The following is an 18,834-nucleotide window of genomic DNA, read 5'->3' as shown; positions in this document are numbered from 1 at the left end:
TCAGTCTTAATGCCATTCTTGGAGTGACATGTGCGCAACCTTGTCATTCGCCTAAATGTCATTCACCAATTAATGCATTCACCACAACTAATTCAGCTGAGATGTGCGTACTTTCAGAACAGTAGCTTCTGTGGTACAGTGCTGTTGCTGATGGAGTCTGCTGTTCAGCGTGATGCTTATTGTGGAAGCATATGAGTGCTGCAGTCAACAGCTGTGTTCTTCAAGCACCTTCTTGCCAACACTGTCGTAACCTCAGTGTGGTGGAGCTTTTTTTTTGCGCGCCTACATATTTTACACCTTATAGCCATACTTGAAAGACAACTAATCCAGGCTGGGCACGCTAGCTGTAGTTCACGTATTGTTGCATTGAAAGATTGGGGAAGAGAATTTCAAGCTGTAAACACGCTCTTATATTTAAATTAGCTCTCAAAAATCACTTGCTGCAGGCTGTGGTTGCTGTTATCACCATCATTGTGTCAAGTGACTTTAAATTTGCACGTGTGGCACCAAACTCCAGAGTAATGTCATTAGGAAACTTTAAGGCATTAACCATTTAATGTCGCTTCTTGTGCCCACGTAGCACAAGTATTAAGGTGGGGGATGTTTCGTCTGATTTCAGGGCAGGCCTGGGCGCCTGAATGGTTTTTCTGAATGAAGAGTTTGCTACAAAAGCAGACAGACATACAGACATCACTTTCATAGGTGTGGTACTTCCAAGGCGTTATTTCTTTGTTGTCTTGTGTTTAGGCACTCCTTTAAGCATCAAGCATTTAGCTCGGCTCACAGCATTGGTTGAGGTTGTGATGACCATGTCCTAACAGGCACTCACTGTGAAACTAGTTATGTATAAATGGCACTTTAATGCATGCTGAGCAATAACTGCCTTGCTTGAGGATCTGTTCTAGTTTTGCACTAAATGGTATTGCATTATCTCTAGTTAATTCATCTGCATCACATTCCTCATTTTTAAAATAATTGTATGCTGCTTTCTTGTGCATTGTTTGTCCCAACAATAAACACCTTTTGCCTTTCCAAAGCACCTTTAGACCTTGCAATGTTCTCTGAGTGTCTAAAAAAGGGGTTAATAACAACATGCACGACTTGGCACATCAATTTTGCCTAATCTTGTCACATTCACTTTTGGAGTCACATGTGTAAGCTTCTATTTTGACTTTGCCTTCTTCTTTCAGAGAAGGGAAGTGGGGTGTTGCTTGATGTTATCTGAAATCTAAAAAGTGTTGTATACGTTAGTTGTATACGAAATGTGTCAAGAGGCGTTTGGGTGCAGCTTTGCAGAATTGCCCTTCATATTGCCGCAAAGGCACGCTTGAAGTCAAAATTTCGTTATAAGTGCTCTTTGCATTGCTGTGAAACGATGCTGCGCTTTAACATATCGGCTCCAAAGGTGACAACGGCGTTTCTAGGGCCTCACTTAGTGCTCAAAATGAACTCGTTTGCTTTTGTGGAGATATCAATCTTATGCAGTTATTTGTGGAGGTTACACTCACACTTTTTTTTATTGTGATAGCAATTATATGAGTACTCCAAGCAAGTTTTTGCCATCGTCGTTGCATGAGGGTCCGCATATATTTACACCTACGTTTGCTATATGCCGTGCCCTGCTAAAGGTCATGCTTTAAATGTATGCAGGTTACATTGCTACACTATTCTGTCACTAAGGTTGCTCATACCAGGTCTTACATTCTCGACTAAATTATTCGTCAGCATTTTCAAAATATCAGCCCACGAATGAATGTCATGAAACATAACACTCACAGTGCACGCCTTCTTATCTTTAATCTTCTCAGACATTTAAATATTAAAAATGCAAAAGAATATCGAAGCTCAAACCTAAAAGTGTTATGTTACTTGCACAGCTCCTTACAGGCAGGGTAGTGGAGCCTGTGCGATGTTTCTACAGGCCCTACACAGCGAAGTAAAGCTTTTAAGGGCGCCAGAAGTTTTCGCGCACTTGCATGTATTGCATTTGCATTATTTGAGCCCGCATATTAGTCAACGTCTGATTTTTTTGGACTCCCTAGGGGCAGCAAGAATGTCCGAAAAATCGGGCAGTCCAAAAAAATGAATGCATGCATTTTACTACCCCCAAAGGCTGATGTCGCCACAGGTACATTTGAAATAGCTCTGAAGGCCTGCCACTGCACTTGTAAGGCATGTTGGCGCTCGTATTGCGATGGGAGATGGCGGGTGCACACGTGTTTATTCAAACGGACCCTGAAACGATTTTGACGATTTTGTACAACCATGCCGAGTCGTTAGGGTAGGTCCTTCTGATCGTTAGTTGATGCACCTGAGTACCCTGCAAAAGCCTGTAATTTATTAAATGGTTTTAAAAACGTACATCTCTATTGATTGCAGCACATCACTGGCTTAATTTTCAGCCGCCCCTGACCATTTGACGCAAGTTGCCCTAATGACGCGAGTAGGGCAAGCCATCCAATTGGCTGCCCAGGGCATGTCATCAATAATTTTTCAAACTTTATGGCGAACAAATGTTGTTTGTAATAGTTGTAATGTTAGTTAATGTACTTCTATAAAAAGAAAGTAACAGAAAGAGCATGCACAAGGACCATTTCTCAGTACACTTAAGCACTTCTGGCACAAATCAAGTGTCGTTTGCTTGTGTTACAACATGCTCCATGTTGACAAGAGCTTCGTGGGCAGTGTTGATCTGTCTTTATTTTTGCAAGCACCATGGTTTGCCCTTGTTACATTGTGGGCCGCAAAAATAGTGACTGTCAATATGTTAAGCTGCGACATCACGTCCCTCTGCAAGGCAGCAGACGAGCAGAGTGGCTGCACCGCATCGGACTGTCGCTATCCGATCAGCGCCAGGATTTGCGCATTTGTGGCTGTCACTTAGCGCTGGAGGATTACTACTAGAATAGTGTTTTACGGTGTCCGGTATTCAGGTAAACGCAAGGGCAAGCGGACTAGCCCTGGCCATTTGACCATGGCGTTTTACGGGATGAGCAGAGCCACAAATGTGAATGGTCTCCACGGTGCAGCCACGTGGTAGCAAGAGCTCAACCAAGCACAGTAGCTGTAACGAAGTGTATTCTACTTTGCTGCTGCTGTAAATTTTCCTCATGAGAGTAATCCTGAGCACATTGTTTTTCTAAGTGTTTAAAATGTTTTACACTTGGTTAGAGAAATATTAGCTCTTTGTTTGACTGGTTAAGCTCTGTGTCACCAGGTGGCTGGACCATGCAGACCGATCTAAAGAGACCAGTCAGGCTGCTCACGTTTGCCTACACTGAAGCTCCTCCATCAGCTTGAGTTTATGCCTCCACCCATCCATCGAAACGCCCATCTCACCTGTGATTACCGGAGTACTGGACACGCTCGGCACTGCGACGAAATGCTCGCAACGCTTCACTGCTCGCTGCTTCTATAGCTCTCGCTTGGGGTCGACTGCCAAGCAGCTGGCGGAGAGGTCGGAGAGGCTTCGCGCGCTTGCTTCTAGACAATTGGAAGCAGATGACATGACGAGCCATTATTACGCAGTGCCAGTGAAGGCGCAGCTAAGACCTGATCACTCGGCGAACGAGTTGAGGAGAAAATGCATGGGTATGGAAAAGGGCTGCTTGTAATCATCCGTAGCTCTCTTAATATGAGATGCTTCACACAAATTGTGGTGCAAATGATTAACTGTAGCTGTACCCTACGCGTATACAAAATATGTCCGAACCGTTTCAGGGGCGCTTTAATATACGTACCGTGCCCCTTCCCACTCTTGGGATGCTTCACCGCATAATAGTACTGTACTGAGGCAAGGCTGACTTTCGGGAACAGGCATTATTCAATGCAGCCATACTTTCCGAGCTTCTAAGCCATTGGCAAGAATTGCAAAGGCAAAGTCGGTGCTATTGCTAACAGCGGCAAATTGTTTCAATGAAAACACGGCACTGAACAACAAGAAGCTCATTAGTGAATGTCGAAGTAGCTAGGCTAGGTGGCTACGGCTGCCAGCGTATCTGCGTGCGAGACAGTGTTGCACGGAATGGCGTTCCATGGAAAGGCATTGGTTCCAAGGAAGCGCAACACTTAACCTGGCTATCACAGTCATTGCTTCAGCTTTCTGGCGAAACTGCCAGTTTTTTCTTTATCCTACAAAATCAGGCACCTCAATTACACGTAACATGTAAAGGGGGTACAGACTATATTGCCACCTAGTGTAACATTGCTTCTCATAGAAAACGAGGGAATTCAGGGCTTGCACTATCTTTGCAGTGGTTTCACATTCACATGCCATTGTCAGTGCTAAGTGACCTGAATGAATTAAATGTCCTGTCATACAACTTTGGATAATAAGCCAGGGCAAATGATGTGCACGAAAATACGGCATGATAAACTTTGCATCTTTGTGTGCTTGTGTGTGAGCCACAGAAACAAAAGAGTGTCTCCTCTTTTCTAGTGTCTGCCTTCTACGCTGAACATGCAGCCAAAGGCATAGCATGTTGTGCCCACATCTGGACCAAGTCCAAGTACCTGGGCATGAGCATTGGTGTGCACAACGTGGGCCAGGGCTGCATCATGTTCCTACGGCATGACGAGGAGTATGTGGTGAGCTTCCCCAGCGGATATGGTCGCTCCATCTTCACCGTGCCCTGGATCGAGCTGGGTGGCACAGTTGAGATCACTTGCCAGAAGACAGGCTACAATGCTGTCATCCATTTTCACACCAAGGTCAGTGGCACTCTTCAGGCATTCCCGTTGTCAGCAGTGAAAGTGCTTCCATTTTTTCTGGACAGGGGAACACATATTACTTTTACCTCTCACCGGTATGGCTGCATTGACACTATCCCATGAACTTCATTTGAGAGGCAACTCATTTCACATGTAACACAGGAAGATGTGTAAGCAATAACTGTTCGGGACAATGCAGCTCAAGATACCACCAGTGAAGATACAAGATGACAGTGCCGTTACAGTGACCTGCCATGGTGGCTCAGTGGCTGTGGCTATCTGTGCTACTGATTAGAAGTGTCATGTTTAATTCTCAGCCACTGCGGCTGCATTCTTGTGGGGGCAGAATGCAAAAACGGTCGTATAGTTAGATTTAGATGCACATTACAGAACCTCAGGTGGGCAAAAGTAATCTGAAGCCCCCTAGTATGTCATAGCCTGTGTGTTGCTTTGGGACTAGGGGTGTGCGAATGTCACCGAATCAAATCGAATAGTGAACATTTGAATAATTTGATTTCTCAAATATTCTATGTGTCTGATGTGTCCGGTGACCCAAGCAGTGCCACATTTCGCATGCGCTGTGGAGGTCCTCGTGCTCAATGCTGCTAAAGCGAGTGTTTCACTTTGTTTTCGGTGCGAAATGAACGCCAAGCGTGCTGCAAATGGGCTGCCCCGGCTGACGTCGTAGCGGACTCGGCGAGCACTCCCAAACGTCAGCCCGATGCAGAGATTGCACACACAAAACACCCCTACGCCGAAATTTGCAGAACGGCGCCGTGTTGGCTGGGGCCAGCTCTATCGCTGCAAGGTTCGTCCGGGTCGACAGGGCCCATCGCAATGATAGTGGGATGCATCAACAGCCGTAAAACTAACCTGCATGCTCAACCTCGGGACCGGGTACTAATGAGCCACCGTACGAACGTATTACCGGCAAGTATTCCACGATGGATTATGGCCCATTACCACATAGGGCAGCACTGAATTTTCGTCACAAACACGCTGCCCAGGCCATTAGGCCTAATCAGCGCTGCTTGAATAGGTGTTAGCGAATAAAGTTACGATTTGGCACAGAATCAACGCCGGCCTATTGGCAGCAGGTCCGTGAAGCTCGGAAAACTAGCAATCCGCATCGTAAGTAAAAGTGATCGGGGTGGCAACAAAACTGTTCGCAGCCACCATCTTTGTGGCACATGACACGGCAGCCTCTTGTTCCCGATGCCATTCGTAGGCACATCCTTTGGTGCGTGTGGGTGCATGTGTGTGCATGCGTGCACATGTCTTGTGACATGTCACTTGAAGCTTAGTTTTGGAGTTACATGGCGGGCACCAGTGTCACGACCCAGTTACGTGCATTGGCATGGATGCCGGATGAACAAAGCGGTGAGAGTGTCGCACAAGCTTGCCATGGTCTTGCAGATTTCAAACTCTTTGACAGATGGCAAATCACGCCAAAGCTGACAATGAAATGCATGGATGGCGCCTGCTCTTGCCATCAGTGTCATCTATGCACAGAACGGTGGACCGACTCACATGATGCGCTGCCCTTTCTTCTGTCACACAAATTGACCTTACAATAACCCACCTGCCGTAAAGTTGGAATAGTCTTTCTGTATTGTAAAAGAAACTTGGAAAGCAGAACTTTCTATGCAATAAGTTAGTTATTGCTGCAAAACACAGGTCCACTACTAAACTGAGACCCTCATTGGTATTTGGTACAACAGAACATCACTAATTCATTAGTTTTAAAAGAAAAAATGCACTTGATTCTATTCAACAGAAATTCAATGGATCAAAAAGTATTTTCCAGACCTTCATATACTAGTGCTGAGCTGTAGTCAGTGCTGTGACAATAATTTGATGTTCCCTTTAATAAGAGTAGATTATACTGTATATCTTCATTTCTACGTACCTGTGTTACTGACAGCTCACTATGCAAATCTAGGAGACTCCCGAACATGGGCAGCGCCATAATTTCTTGCCCAGAATTTGTAAGCATTAAATTTTATTTGAAGAATTTTCTGATATTCTATTCAGTATTTGATTTGAAATGTACTATTCGGTATTTGCACATTCCTAGTTAATACCCCATGAGTTAATTTAATCTAATTTGATTCTGATTACAGTGTTTAAAAGGTACTTAAGCTTTATCTGTTGTTTTATTTTTATTTTTACTTACTTTTTGTACAGTGGAGCCTTGTTATGTTCCTTGCTGTTCAGTTGTCCTGGCTGTGTCGTGTCTTCGCAGTGTCGAACTAAGCCCCATTGAATCCCATGTACGTCGTATGTTCCCATTTGATATGTAGGACGATGAGCAAACCGAGAACAAGGTGAAAGCAGGAGCCACTGTTTCAACAATTGGATTTGTCTTCTTCAAGACAAGTCCACTTGTCGGCCTCGACGAGGCCTTGAAGGAAACAAGTCCACTTGTCAAAACATTGACTCCTGCTTTCACCTTGTTTTCGCTTTGCTCATCGTCTTGAATTTCCATCTCCCGCCTTCACTGGGCTTTCCCATTTGATATGTAGCCATTCTGTACTGTTCCCACATCTTAGGTTGCATTTCAGCGCGACAGTCACAGGAATTTAGCGGTGCATATGGAGACTTGTTCTCGCACATTGCAACAAGCGATCGAAGTTTGCAATAAGCGACCCAAAGTGACCAAAGTTGCACAATCCAGGCACTGCAAAAGTATTGGAAGAAAGCGGGCAGTGGGCAGTTGGTGAAGCACCTGAAAAAGGGTGCATCACTTGCCAAGTTCAAGAAACATACAAGGAATTAACCACGCACACTGGGCCAAATCCACCGAGCGTAGGGCTACATTTACTTTAGGGCCTACGACGGTCTCATTTGAGTTGCGTAGTCGCCAGTTCTTTTTAATCAGCTTTGCCGCACTAGAGCTGTGATATGCGGTGTAGCACACCAAGATTGGAAAGGGGCCACTGTTACAGAACATCGTAAGTGTCCCGTGCACATGCTGACCTCGGTCACAGCACAAGCACTGAGACATCTAATAACTGTGCTGGCAGCCATTCAGTGCCGTTTATGATGTTGCTGTGCGAATTTGCACTCTTCCTCACTGCTATGTTTTTCCTGCTGTTACTTTTCTTTTCCATGCTCCTTTGAAAACTATATCAACAGCATTCTACTGTATTACGGTATTTTTCTACCTAACCAGCATTACTTACAGACTCATAAGATGCTTACATAGCAACGAAGTGAAATTGGGCTATTGTGCATTAGTTTTTTTACAGTCCTGTACTAATTGCACACTTTACTTTTTTATGTATTTATCTGTTTTTGTAGAACTTGTGCTTCTAGGTTTTCGACTTTAAACATACTCTAAATAAAATGAGCTACCCCTAGGAAAGGTGTGTGAATGCATTTCTGGGCATCATTGCCTAAAGTTTTTTTTTTATGTTTTATACTACACTTCTTTTGAGTAGAGTTATCAGCAATCAGAATAGCTACCACCTCCCTCACGCTTGCTTGCAGTCTACTACTGCACTTGAAGCAGTGTTTATGCAAAGCAGTGCCTGCATTGCTTCATCTTATTATTGCGCTTAGATTTGGTAACGCCAAGGCCTCTAAGGGCACATTCACACCGGCGACTTGAGGAGGTCGCGCGACCAAGTTGGTCGCATTGCGACCAGTCGCAAATGGTCGCAAACGGTCGCCTTTCTCGAAAAGCGACCATTTTGGGCGAGTCGCTCTCTGCGCGATTTTTCAGTCGCGCGACCGTGGTCGCAAAACTGATAAACCAATCAGCGGTGCACCGGAAGTGATCTTTCGTGTGTGTATATCCGGCCTCCTCCGGCGTCGCATTCAAATTCCGTGTAGATTCCGAGAGTTCTCGCTGAGAACAATAATCTCCGGGATTGCGACTTGCAGGTCGCGCTCAGCCGGGCTTGCCGGTGTGAACATCAGTCGCCTTTGGTCGCTTTTTGATTGCGAGTCGCAAATGGTCGCGCGACCTCCTCAAGTCGCCGGTGTGAATGTGCCCTAAGATTGGGCTGTCATGTTGCCTGATCTCATTGGACTTTTTATTGACACAACATTCTCCACCGCCAGATAACTCCACCACCTTATCAGCCACACAATTTCTCTATTTTCAGTTCTTCTGGAGGCAATCCTTAGCCATGACCTGCGAAGAAATATGGACAGTGGCCATCAGTTTTATCGCAAAGAAACGCACGACACGAGAGAAAGCACACAGGACACAGTGCTACCAACAACTCCTGTGTGCCTTCTCTAATGTCATGTGTTTCGTTGTGCTAAAAACTATTAACATGCAATACCAACTAGCCCACCTGTCTGTTTTGTTGAATAAGGTTGATTGGCAGGCATTTCCAGAAATTGAAATAAAAAGAGGCGGGCAGTTTTTTGAGCAAAATTGTAGGCTCCCTGGCAAATTTACATGAATAATGTTTGGCTTGGGTGTTGATGAAAGCATTGTCCAGGAACTAGGCAAGTTTATTTACCATGTTAACAAAGTTTACAGGGCTCTTTTCAGAAAACCAGCGACACAACTTCTTGCTGAATAACAAAAGAGAAAAGGAATAGCTCATATGCTTCTTGAGAACAGCTGGTCTCACTTGCTTACAGAGACCAAAGAGTAAAAATGCTGTTTGCATGACACACAAGTCATTGTAGTTGCTAGGTACCTCATTACAGGCAACCAGGTTTTCTTACCGTGTGCTACAATGATTCAAGTTCTGTTCTTTATGACTCACAGCCCTGGACAACATTGCTTTACAGCAATGACAGCCCCTGAAGAGCACCCCATTGTCTGAAGTGAACAATAGAGATGCCAACAATAAATGTAGCCGGCGTGCTGAATCGGAAAACTACCGCACAGATGGAGAGCAATGTTGTGGGGCTATTTCTGTAGGCAGCACTAGGAAGGTGGTTAAAAAATTGTCACATTTTCAGTGTAGGAATTATATAAACCAGACTACAGCAAAATAACAACTAGTTCCCATTTTAACAGCAGCATTCAGAAGTTTTGTCAATTTCAACGAACAGCATCTGACAATATTGCCTCGCATACGTGCACAATGCTGTCCGTTGTGGACATTTGGATGGTCATATAGGTATTCCTCCGTGGCTGCATTGGTGCTAAGTGCCTTGATAGTCTGCATGCATTCACACTTGCCCGTGACGAAACACTTCCTATGTACAGTGCACAATGTCTTTAATGAGTTTAATCAGTGCCAGTAACACTGTCTGACCAGAATGACCAATTTGCTAAAGCACTGATGCTCTTCTGCGCAAATAACAAGAGCGTAGTCATCGTCCTTCTCACCACAGCTGCAGCTTAATAAGCGCGGAATATTAAAATTTGTATATCCAAGACAGGAGACAAAGCAAACTCGTTTTAAAGGTTCCTACAAAACAATGTGGCCAGCAGTAATAAGCAGTGATCGAATAAGAGATGTCGCTAGGGCAAACACTTCAACAAAAGGACTTTCTTGGTCAAGTCCCACCTTGATAAAGGATGGATAAAAACATTCAACGCAATGTGCATGAAGCACTACTATAATGAGAACTCCGCAAATAAAACTGAGCCGAGAGAAAGTAGTATGGCCGGCTTGTCATCTTGCATTGTTGCGACCTCATAAGCAGCAACATTACACTGGGAAACATAATGCAGCAGCACTAAACTAGGTGACATAACTCAGCGACACACTCAGCGACAGGTAATGCTCTCGCATTTACACATCATAAGAATTTCTTAGGTGGCCCCATATTTTTTCTGGTTCAACTTTGTAGGAGTTTGGCAAAGAATTTTAATCTTATGTCCCATTTTTAATCATCTCCCACATTAATATAGTATATTCAGAAGGTCTTGAAAAAATATCTGAAACTTTAAGTAACTGCTATTCAGTTCAAGTATGAAATTAAAAGTAGGGTGTTCGATTGACAACTTGTGTTTTTAGTTTCGAATAGTCACTCATCTATGACCTTAAGTGAAAACTTAGCTTAAGATATAACATTAGTGCAGCATCTATTTAACAATAACTAAGCACAGGAATTGTCCTTTTTCCACAGCCCATGATTGGTGGCAAGAAGCATCAGCTCACCGCAGAGGTGTTCCCTCCCAATGAGCGGAGGCCATTCATGACTGTAACCGGCGAATGGAACGGCGTCATGACGGCCAAATACCCAAATGGCGTAAGTTGGAGCACTAGATTCCCTAGACTGAAAGCTTTAAACTCGGATGTTATTGCTGAGTTATCTATAACTCTCTTGGAGTTGCTGTGTCATTGCATTTAAACCAATCTTTTGGAAGGAAACCTATTCACTCATTCACTTCTTCTTATTTTTTCATTGTTCACTAGTCATGAAGCAAAAATAAAGTTCCCTTCATATGTTCCCACTATCTATTCATACAGATTTTAACTGCTGAATTATATCCAAGCTCGAAAACTATTTGTAAGCAACAGATGTTTATTTCTTCTGTTTTGATGTGTGTGCCTCTGATCTTGCAGGATCAGTCTGTGTTTGTGGATACAACCGCTTTGGCAACCACAAAGAAAATAGTGCAACCAATTCAGCAGCAAGAGTCCTACGAGTCGCGCAGGTGAGCTGTAGCGCTAAAATCTGGTTGTAGTTGTGACACTCGTGTCCTCTCTCTCTCTCTCTCTCTCTCTCTCTCTCTCTCTCTCTCTCTCTCTCTCTCTCTCTATTGGCAATGCTGGCTACTCATTTTCAAAAGTGCTGTCAGATAGTGCTATGCAGAGCACGACTAGCAGCCACTCCTGGCTTCCATTTTATGTGCATTTACAATGTTGCTACAAAAACCTAGTTCTCTAACACCTTCAAGCAAAGCAGCAAGCATGCAAGGCTTTATAAGCAATGAGCACTTTGGCCAACAACAACAAAATTTATGTGCCTCTTTTTTTTTTTTTTAATGGAAGGTAGTTCTGTTCTTTCACATGGGTGCGTAAAAGCATTGCACCCTGCACAGGTTTTTTGCTAGGAGAGCATATTGTCACATTGTGACAGTGAAGAACCTAATGCTGCCAAAAGTGTGAGTTAAGAACCCTAACACTTTCGAGCATCTTATTAGGCTAGTCTCACTGTAAAACTGTGATCCACATTCTAGAAATTTTGGGTGTATAGTGGAAACGTTTTGCTGCATGCAATCAACTTGATTATAGTGATAATCTAAAGGAAAATGATCACCTGCAAAAATAAAATGTGAAGTTGCAAATTTTTGTTAAATTTGCAGCCTCTGACAATTGCACACTTTAAATGCCTTCACTTCAGGGGGCTGCTTTTGACCTCCGTCACTTTGAGGTCAAAGCTTTTTGTTTTGTCTTTGCATTTGAATTATCGGTTTTTGTCTACAATATTGCCTCATTTGCATTTCATCTCTTTGTGATAGCGCATAGTTAAATGGGGCAGAGGTTCACAGAAAGTTGAATACTCGAAGTGATCAACAGTTGTCGAACAATGGATGTCTATGGAGCCGATATCCTGACAAAAGGACTTGCCCTAACCAAGGCAAGTCCATTTGTCGAAATGTTGGCACCAGGGTCATCTCTTGCTCAACCACTTTCGGCATGTGAGCTATCTCTGATACACAGTACAGCATGAGCCGCTTATAACGCAAGTAAATATAGTCACAAATTTCTGCACTATAACTAAGAACATTTTTCAAAGGCTGTGCACATGCAAAACATGTAGACCAAGCAGCCACGAGTGTCCAGGAATATGAGCATATGACCAGGATGTGCCCTAACTTTCATTCCTGAGGTTGTTCCTCTGCTTTCCACCCTTAATATATGTTCATACCCATACACGAATACACAAAGATCCGGCGCGAGCTGATGCACACAGGCTGAACTGATGCCAGTGCACATGAAATGTGGTTTTGCAGGTGATCAACCGTCAACTACCACAAACACATACAGCAAAAGATTTTAAACCCGCGTAGTAGTAGGAACTGTGAAAGCTAGCATGTAGACAACGTTCCGAGCTGATGAATTTGCGGAAAACAGTTTAAACTGACAGCGTCACAGAGTCATGGTCGCATGCACAATATCTGCACTTTGCAATGATGCACGTCGCGATGGGCAAATGCAGAATGCACTGACGGCCTCAATTGATTTATCCGCGGTGATGGGATTGTAAAAAAAAAAAATACGAACTTATTTTACTTTAGAAATTCGTTTTTCCCGCCTGCTCGACAATTCAGTCATATTTTAAACCCGGTCCGTGTCCAAAAATATTATTTGGCGACCGCATTTACTTTCCGCACAGACTAAAGAGCCAAAGAGTGACAATGTGCATGCATTCACTGCATACCGCATGCCGCTGACAAGCAGCCGGAGCAAAAAGCCTCTCCGTTACCTGGGCAAACCGTGCACGTCCGCTGAGGCAGTGTGCTGCCTCTGCGCTTTTGTTTCTCTCCCTCTGTCAGATCTTTGTTTGTTTGTTCGGTCCGCATCCTCTTGTTCTCCTCGGAGCTCCACACCACTCTCCACTCAGCCAGCGCACCTTGTTGAGAAGTGCACTCACTGGCTCGCTTGTCTGCGGAATTTTCCGGCAACTGCATTATAACCAGTATTTCGTCTTCCTGTGCGGCTGCACTATGAGCAGTATGTGTGTACTACATTGAGTTCTATGGGAAGATTAACAGGGAGTCAGAGAAGATCGCATTATGTCCGGTCCAGCACTATGAGCAGTTGCATTATGAGTGGTCCGAGCTGTAGTGCATCCACTATCCTGAAAATGTGCTTTTTACTTTGCTTTCTTTTTGAACTAGGTTATGGAAGGAAGTGACTCTAGCCCTGAAAAACAAGGATGTCAACAAGGCAACAAGCAGCAAGACGTTTCTTGAGGAGCAGCAGCGCAGGGAAGCCAGCGAACGACTGCAGACTGGCCAGTCTTGGAAGACAAGGGTGTGTAGGCAACATTAGCGTCTGAATTGGAGCTTGTTAGTATGGCTTTGGTGTTCGAAAGAATGGCAAGAAAGTGAGACATGAAAAAGCAGGCAGGACACAATGCTGACCACCTGCTGAAACACCTGTGTTACTAGAATAGAAGGTCTATATTGAAGCATTTAACATGATCTAAAAATACCAAAAAGTGCATCAATTTTGTATCGTGAAGCGTGCATCTGCCAAAGGCGCGAGTAATGCACAGTCAGCTTTGCCGTAAAATTATCAAGCCAAAACCACAATGGTGAATGTGACTCAATCCTAAATGGCAAAAAGTGATATTATCTAGACACCTTATGTATGAGCGCCTAGGTTTCCTCTTGTGACCTAGTCATTGATGGACTGCTACCGTCCATTTAATTCGGAACAAATGACAGCAGTTTGAACAGGCATAAGCAACTGCACGGCCATTACACATAAAGAGCCTGAGAGCAAGAATAGTAAATTAGCTTTTCTTTACTATAGGTATCACCTTATTTGTTTAAAACATTTCCAATCACGAAAAAGTAGTTTAAAATTGATACCTATACTGCTTTCAATATTAGTTTATCTTAATTTTAAGTATTGCTACCGAGGCTGCACACTTTGACAAAGCAAAGTGAGTTACCGAGCGCACTCGCTGGCGAGTATGTTTTGCAGCGAGGGTCGCTAAGCGTTCCCATGTGACAGCCTGCAAATGACATTAGCAGCGAAGTGCACTCACTCAAAATGACGCTAAATTTGCCTGTGTGACAGGGCCATAACTTAGGCCACGCCGACATTAACTGGATTGTACGTTCAAGATGAGCCAACTCACCCAAATCAAGTTGTTGCTGCACAATATCTAATGCTAAGAAAACATGGGAAAACCTGTATGGGTTTCCTTTGTAGTTTTGTTGATGACTATTTTTCCTATCATAAACCTGCCTCCACTGCAAAACTGATTTGCCATATTCACTGTCCCTTTGCTTCGAGTTGTCAATCAATTCTGCCTTGCGCTGCACTCTGATAGCGTCCTGGTTAGCTTACATGGAAAAGCCACCTTCCTGGAAAGGCATTGGCCCAGCTATCTATCCCCGGACCAGGACGGATCTTTATTCAACTGCAAAGCTATCTGAGGAACATGTGTTGGTTTCTTTTGTAGCTTCGTGCTTCATTCAGGTGGATAACAATTTTTTCTTTCATTAAAGAGTGAAGCAACAGCCTAAGAATAAACACACATGGATAAAGAAGGCCTTTGGAAAATTAACAGTGATAGCATCCTTTCACTCAACCACTGCAGAACATGATTTCACCAGTTAAGGCAACTGTGTGCTATTTAGTAAGTACAGAATAACCAACAAGGTATTTTGTACGCTGAATGCCTTTTTGTTTTTGGCATACAGTAGAAGCTGGTGGATGCAATCGTGCCTGATACGAATTTTGGGGTGATACGAATATTTACAAATTTCTGGCCCATGTTCATTAGCTTATAACTTGTGAAATTTCAATATTGCAAACTGCTTTTCGTGCCACGGCAGATGATACAAACAATTGAGCTGCCACACGATCCCCAGCAGAGCAGGTGCCAGTAGCACCAGGCACTGGTTGTTGTCAAGCTGGTAGAGCTGCCACACCAATGTGCCATTCGCATTCCTGTTGCCAGGGCAACCTACATCACACCGCCTTGATTCCCCCCTCCTTCCTTGAAAATAACAATGGAAGCTTTTGCTTTTTGGAGTATCACGCAACTTGTCAGCCATTTTCAAACATCTTGTAACTTTATCAAAAGCCTGAAATCACACGTGACCCAGTCTTGCTGCGTCAGCAAGATCAGTGGTATTCACTTCGATGGACAGCTTTATGTCTGTGCACATTCCTCACCTTCAGTAATATTCAGCACCTGATGAACTTCTCTACCTTTGCTTCCGTCAGATCACACAATACAAAGTAAACAAGAAAAGTATTCCCTTATCTTGCTCAAATCATGTCCTTATCACCATCAGGCAGCAGCTAGAATGCAGCAATGACAGGAACTTAAGATGTCCAGGCAGTTCTTAAAATATTGGCATCATAACGCACAAAGTGCGCAGCTTGCTGCTGCTAAAATGTTTGTAAAGCAAAAGCCCCAGTGATACAAATTTGTGCCAACCAATAGGAGTGCTCCCTGCATCCTACATGACTGCAATAATGAACTGCGATACTAGTTTTCACCTTTTGCACTTGCTTTTGTTGCTTTTATTGCTGCATGGAGAAATACAGTGTTATGGCTGTCTGAATCTCCAAACTCATGTTTACTCAATACCAAGATGGCTGCACTGCGTCAACAGAAAGTCACGCTCGTGCGATCAGCAATGCGATAGCACCTGCCAAAGCAAGATTTTCTTCCTGATTTCGAAGACAACACACTCAAAAAGTGCAGTTTTCTCAGATTCTGCTACATATTTTTTCAAAATATTTCGCCATGAGCTAAAGGAGTCAGGTTTGCATTGAAAAAAAAATTAAGAAATCAGAAATTTTGAGCAAGTCAGCCATTATATGGCCACTTGGCCTCTTAATTTCCTGATTTCTTAACGTTTTGCGGTCATACAAATTTCAGGTGATATGAATTCTTGCACCATCCTGAGAAGTTCGTATCATCAAGATTCTACTGTATACAGCAAAACCTGATGGATACAATTCCATTTCGTATGATTTCCCAGCGCCGAACTTTCGCGATCGAGAGCACAAAAAATTGCCCAATACAGTTACACTTTTAACAGGCGATAACGCAAACTCACCACTGTTTCTTGCTGTAGGAGGCACTCAGAGTAAGCATCATGTTTCACTGTGGCAGCATTGCATTTCAGCATTAACCACCAGCTCGAGTTAGTTCCGATTTCCCGTCGCTGTCTCAAAACAATATTTTGTAGGAAAACTGCAAAGTGCATCTTGTGCCGTGACATTTCTTGCCTAGTGGACACATCAAAGCTTCCTGCTAGAATGCTCTTCCCAAACAAGCTGCTGACTTGGGCCGAATTGAAGGAGTGCGAAAGTAAGCTTTCTGCAGCTGCAAAAACGACAATGCGTGTCAGGCTTCTCTGGCTCCACTAGCTCCCCACAAGTTGGCATCTCTTGCAGTAACAATTTGCGCAACGCTTTTCATTATGTAGATGTCAACTGCGGTTGAGTCTGCCATACCCTTTAGGGACATTGGGTCACACGTTTCCCATTTAGTAGGCTTTTTTCTCGCTCTTTTTTTAGGACATATGATTAAGTTTCTACTGTATATAGCCGTTATATGGTACTCTTCATATGTCAACACATTGGGCTTGATCAGAGATTGAATTGTTTATCTTGTTTTACATGTAAAAATGAATTTCTTGTGTTTGTATGAACAAATTCTTGGTTACCTTTGTTGTCAAGAGCTAACACTGACTCTTGCATTCCCTGTGCCTCAACCAAGCTTGTGTTATCCCAGAGTTTTCTACATAGGCTTTTTATCGAGCTCTAGCTTTATAACATGCTGCAACCCAACAAAATACCTTACGTTTCGATGTTGGCATACTTAACTTTTATGTTTTCCCCCTTTCACTGAATTCTACTTTTATGCATAATTGGATATTGTTGTTTACTTTCCTGTGCTACTTTTCCTGCTTCTTTTCTTTCTTGTTTATCTTTATGTCACTACTGTTTATTATTTATTTATTCATTTATTTATTATGGAAGTGCACCATTACGAATGCCTCGAGCTGTTCATGGGCACTTTAAGAATTGAATGAATGAGTAGTGGTCACCGGCAGTTGTAAGAACTTAATGCATGAGAACCCCTAACAGGTTTCCTTTTTAGCACCATTTTGCATTCCAAGACACACCAAGTTACTTTAGATCTCGGTGAACGATAGCAGCCCACTTTTTGTGTGGCTGGTTTAATGGGTTACCTGTCTTGATGAATATATTGCCAAACTTGGGGAGTGTGGAGGTCGGTGTCCTGAGAGGAAATTAGCAGTGCTGACATATTTTTTTTTCCTTGCCCTTCCCTTTTTTTCTCTTTCAGGTATTCCACATGGAAGGAGAGCACTGGGCTTATGACCACTCACTCCAGAAACGAATGGGAAAGAAGAACTGAAGACTACTGTCATCTCTGCCGTCCGTGCGTTGCCATGGCGTGCCACCTCGCCAAGATGCCACAGTTGGCGAGAGCCAGGCAGACTACTACTCCCAACTACCATTCAGCTGGCATGGTACTTGCTGCCACCAGCCTTTCACTATGCATTCCAGCCGGAGTGCCTCTCACTCAGGACTTGTGAGGTGCAACCACTTATCCCGGGCCATGAGTTTTCTTCCCCAGCTTGGCATCCCTCACATGGACGACACTGGGACCCGAGCACAGACCTGCCCGGCCGCTATAGTCGCAAGAATTTGTGGACTTGCCATGTTCGACTCGAAATGTACTCTGCTAGTCGCGGGCCTGCAATAGATGGCCATCATGTGCTACTGACATATATGCAGTGCCCACCGAAGCTGGAACAGTGATTAGGGGCTCAACGGGCGAGGAAGGGCAATCAAAACCTTCCAAGTCGAGCAATAAAAGCGTGGTCTTCTTCTTAAGGCCACGCCCTCCAATCATCTCGTAAAACTGTCTGTGCAAGGCTCACTTATTTGCATTTGTTGGAGTTCCCCTAAGGGCATCAATGTATTAAGTTTGACCCAGTTGAGCGACAGTATCTGCCGCACCTTTGCTGTTGCAGCTGCTGTGCAAAGTCTTTGTTCATTCTCTCACAACTCTAGCTGCATTGCACTGAAGTGAAGTGCAAGAATGAGTGCGCACTAGGGATGTAAGGATAAGGGGGAAAAACCCAGAAAGATTGAGGGGGAAAATTTTTTTTTCCCAATTGAAAACTGACAAGAACTTTGTTGAAGTGTCCTGAGGAACTTGACTGGGGGGAGCCAAAGGCTCCCCAATCAAGTTGGTGGCTTCGCCCATGACAGGACCAGGAGGTGGTGACTCTCTGCAAAGGCGCGGGCCCTCTGGACAGCCTGTAGTTGGTGCGGGAATTATGAACTCTTCAGCAAGGCATCCCACTTGGACTCGTATTGAAGTTCGGAGCCCGCACTGTACGGGCACCACCAGAGCATGTGGTCGAAGGAGTAGCACGCGTGACCACACATTTGGAGCATGACTGCGGGAAGTTGGGGTCTATCCAACTAAGCACTCTAGGGGTGAGGTACGATCTCTTAT

At 44.0% G+C, this 18,834-nt stretch overlaps 1 protein-coding gene across 1 annotated transcript in view; it reads left to right on the top strand.

The window, feature by feature from the left end:
• LOC135914922 (oxysterol-binding protein-related protein 9-like) overlaps window positions 1–18,231 on the top strand; it is a 47,336-nt gene extending 29,105 nt beyond the window's left edge. The window contains exons 16-20 of the mRNA XM_065447865.1: window positions 4,439–4,710; window positions 10,759–10,881; window positions 11,199–11,290; window positions 13,481–13,616; window positions 17,650–18,231. Coding sequence (XP_065303937.1) covers window positions 4,439–4,710; window positions 10,759–10,881; window positions 11,199–11,290; window positions 13,481–13,616; window positions 17,650–17,721 — 695 coding nt within the window. The 3' untranslated portion in view covers window positions 17,722–18,231. The remainder of the gene's footprint in view (window positions 1–4,438; window positions 4,711–10,758; window positions 10,882–11,198; window positions 11,291–13,480; window positions 13,617–17,649) is intronic.
• Window positions 18,232–18,834: the final 603 nt, after the last annotated feature.

This window comes from Dermacentor albipictus, chromosome 1 (genome assembly GCF_038994185.2).
Source record: "Dermacentor albipictus isolate Rhodes 1998 colony chromosome 1, USDA_Dalb.pri_finalv2, whole genome shotgun sequence".
NCBI lineage: Eukaryota > Metazoa > Arthropoda > Arachnida > Ixodida > Ixodidae > Dermacentor > Dermacentor albipictus.
The sequence above is the reverse complement of the archived record's forward strand: the minus strand, read 5'-3'. Positions and strand labels throughout refer to the sequence as shown.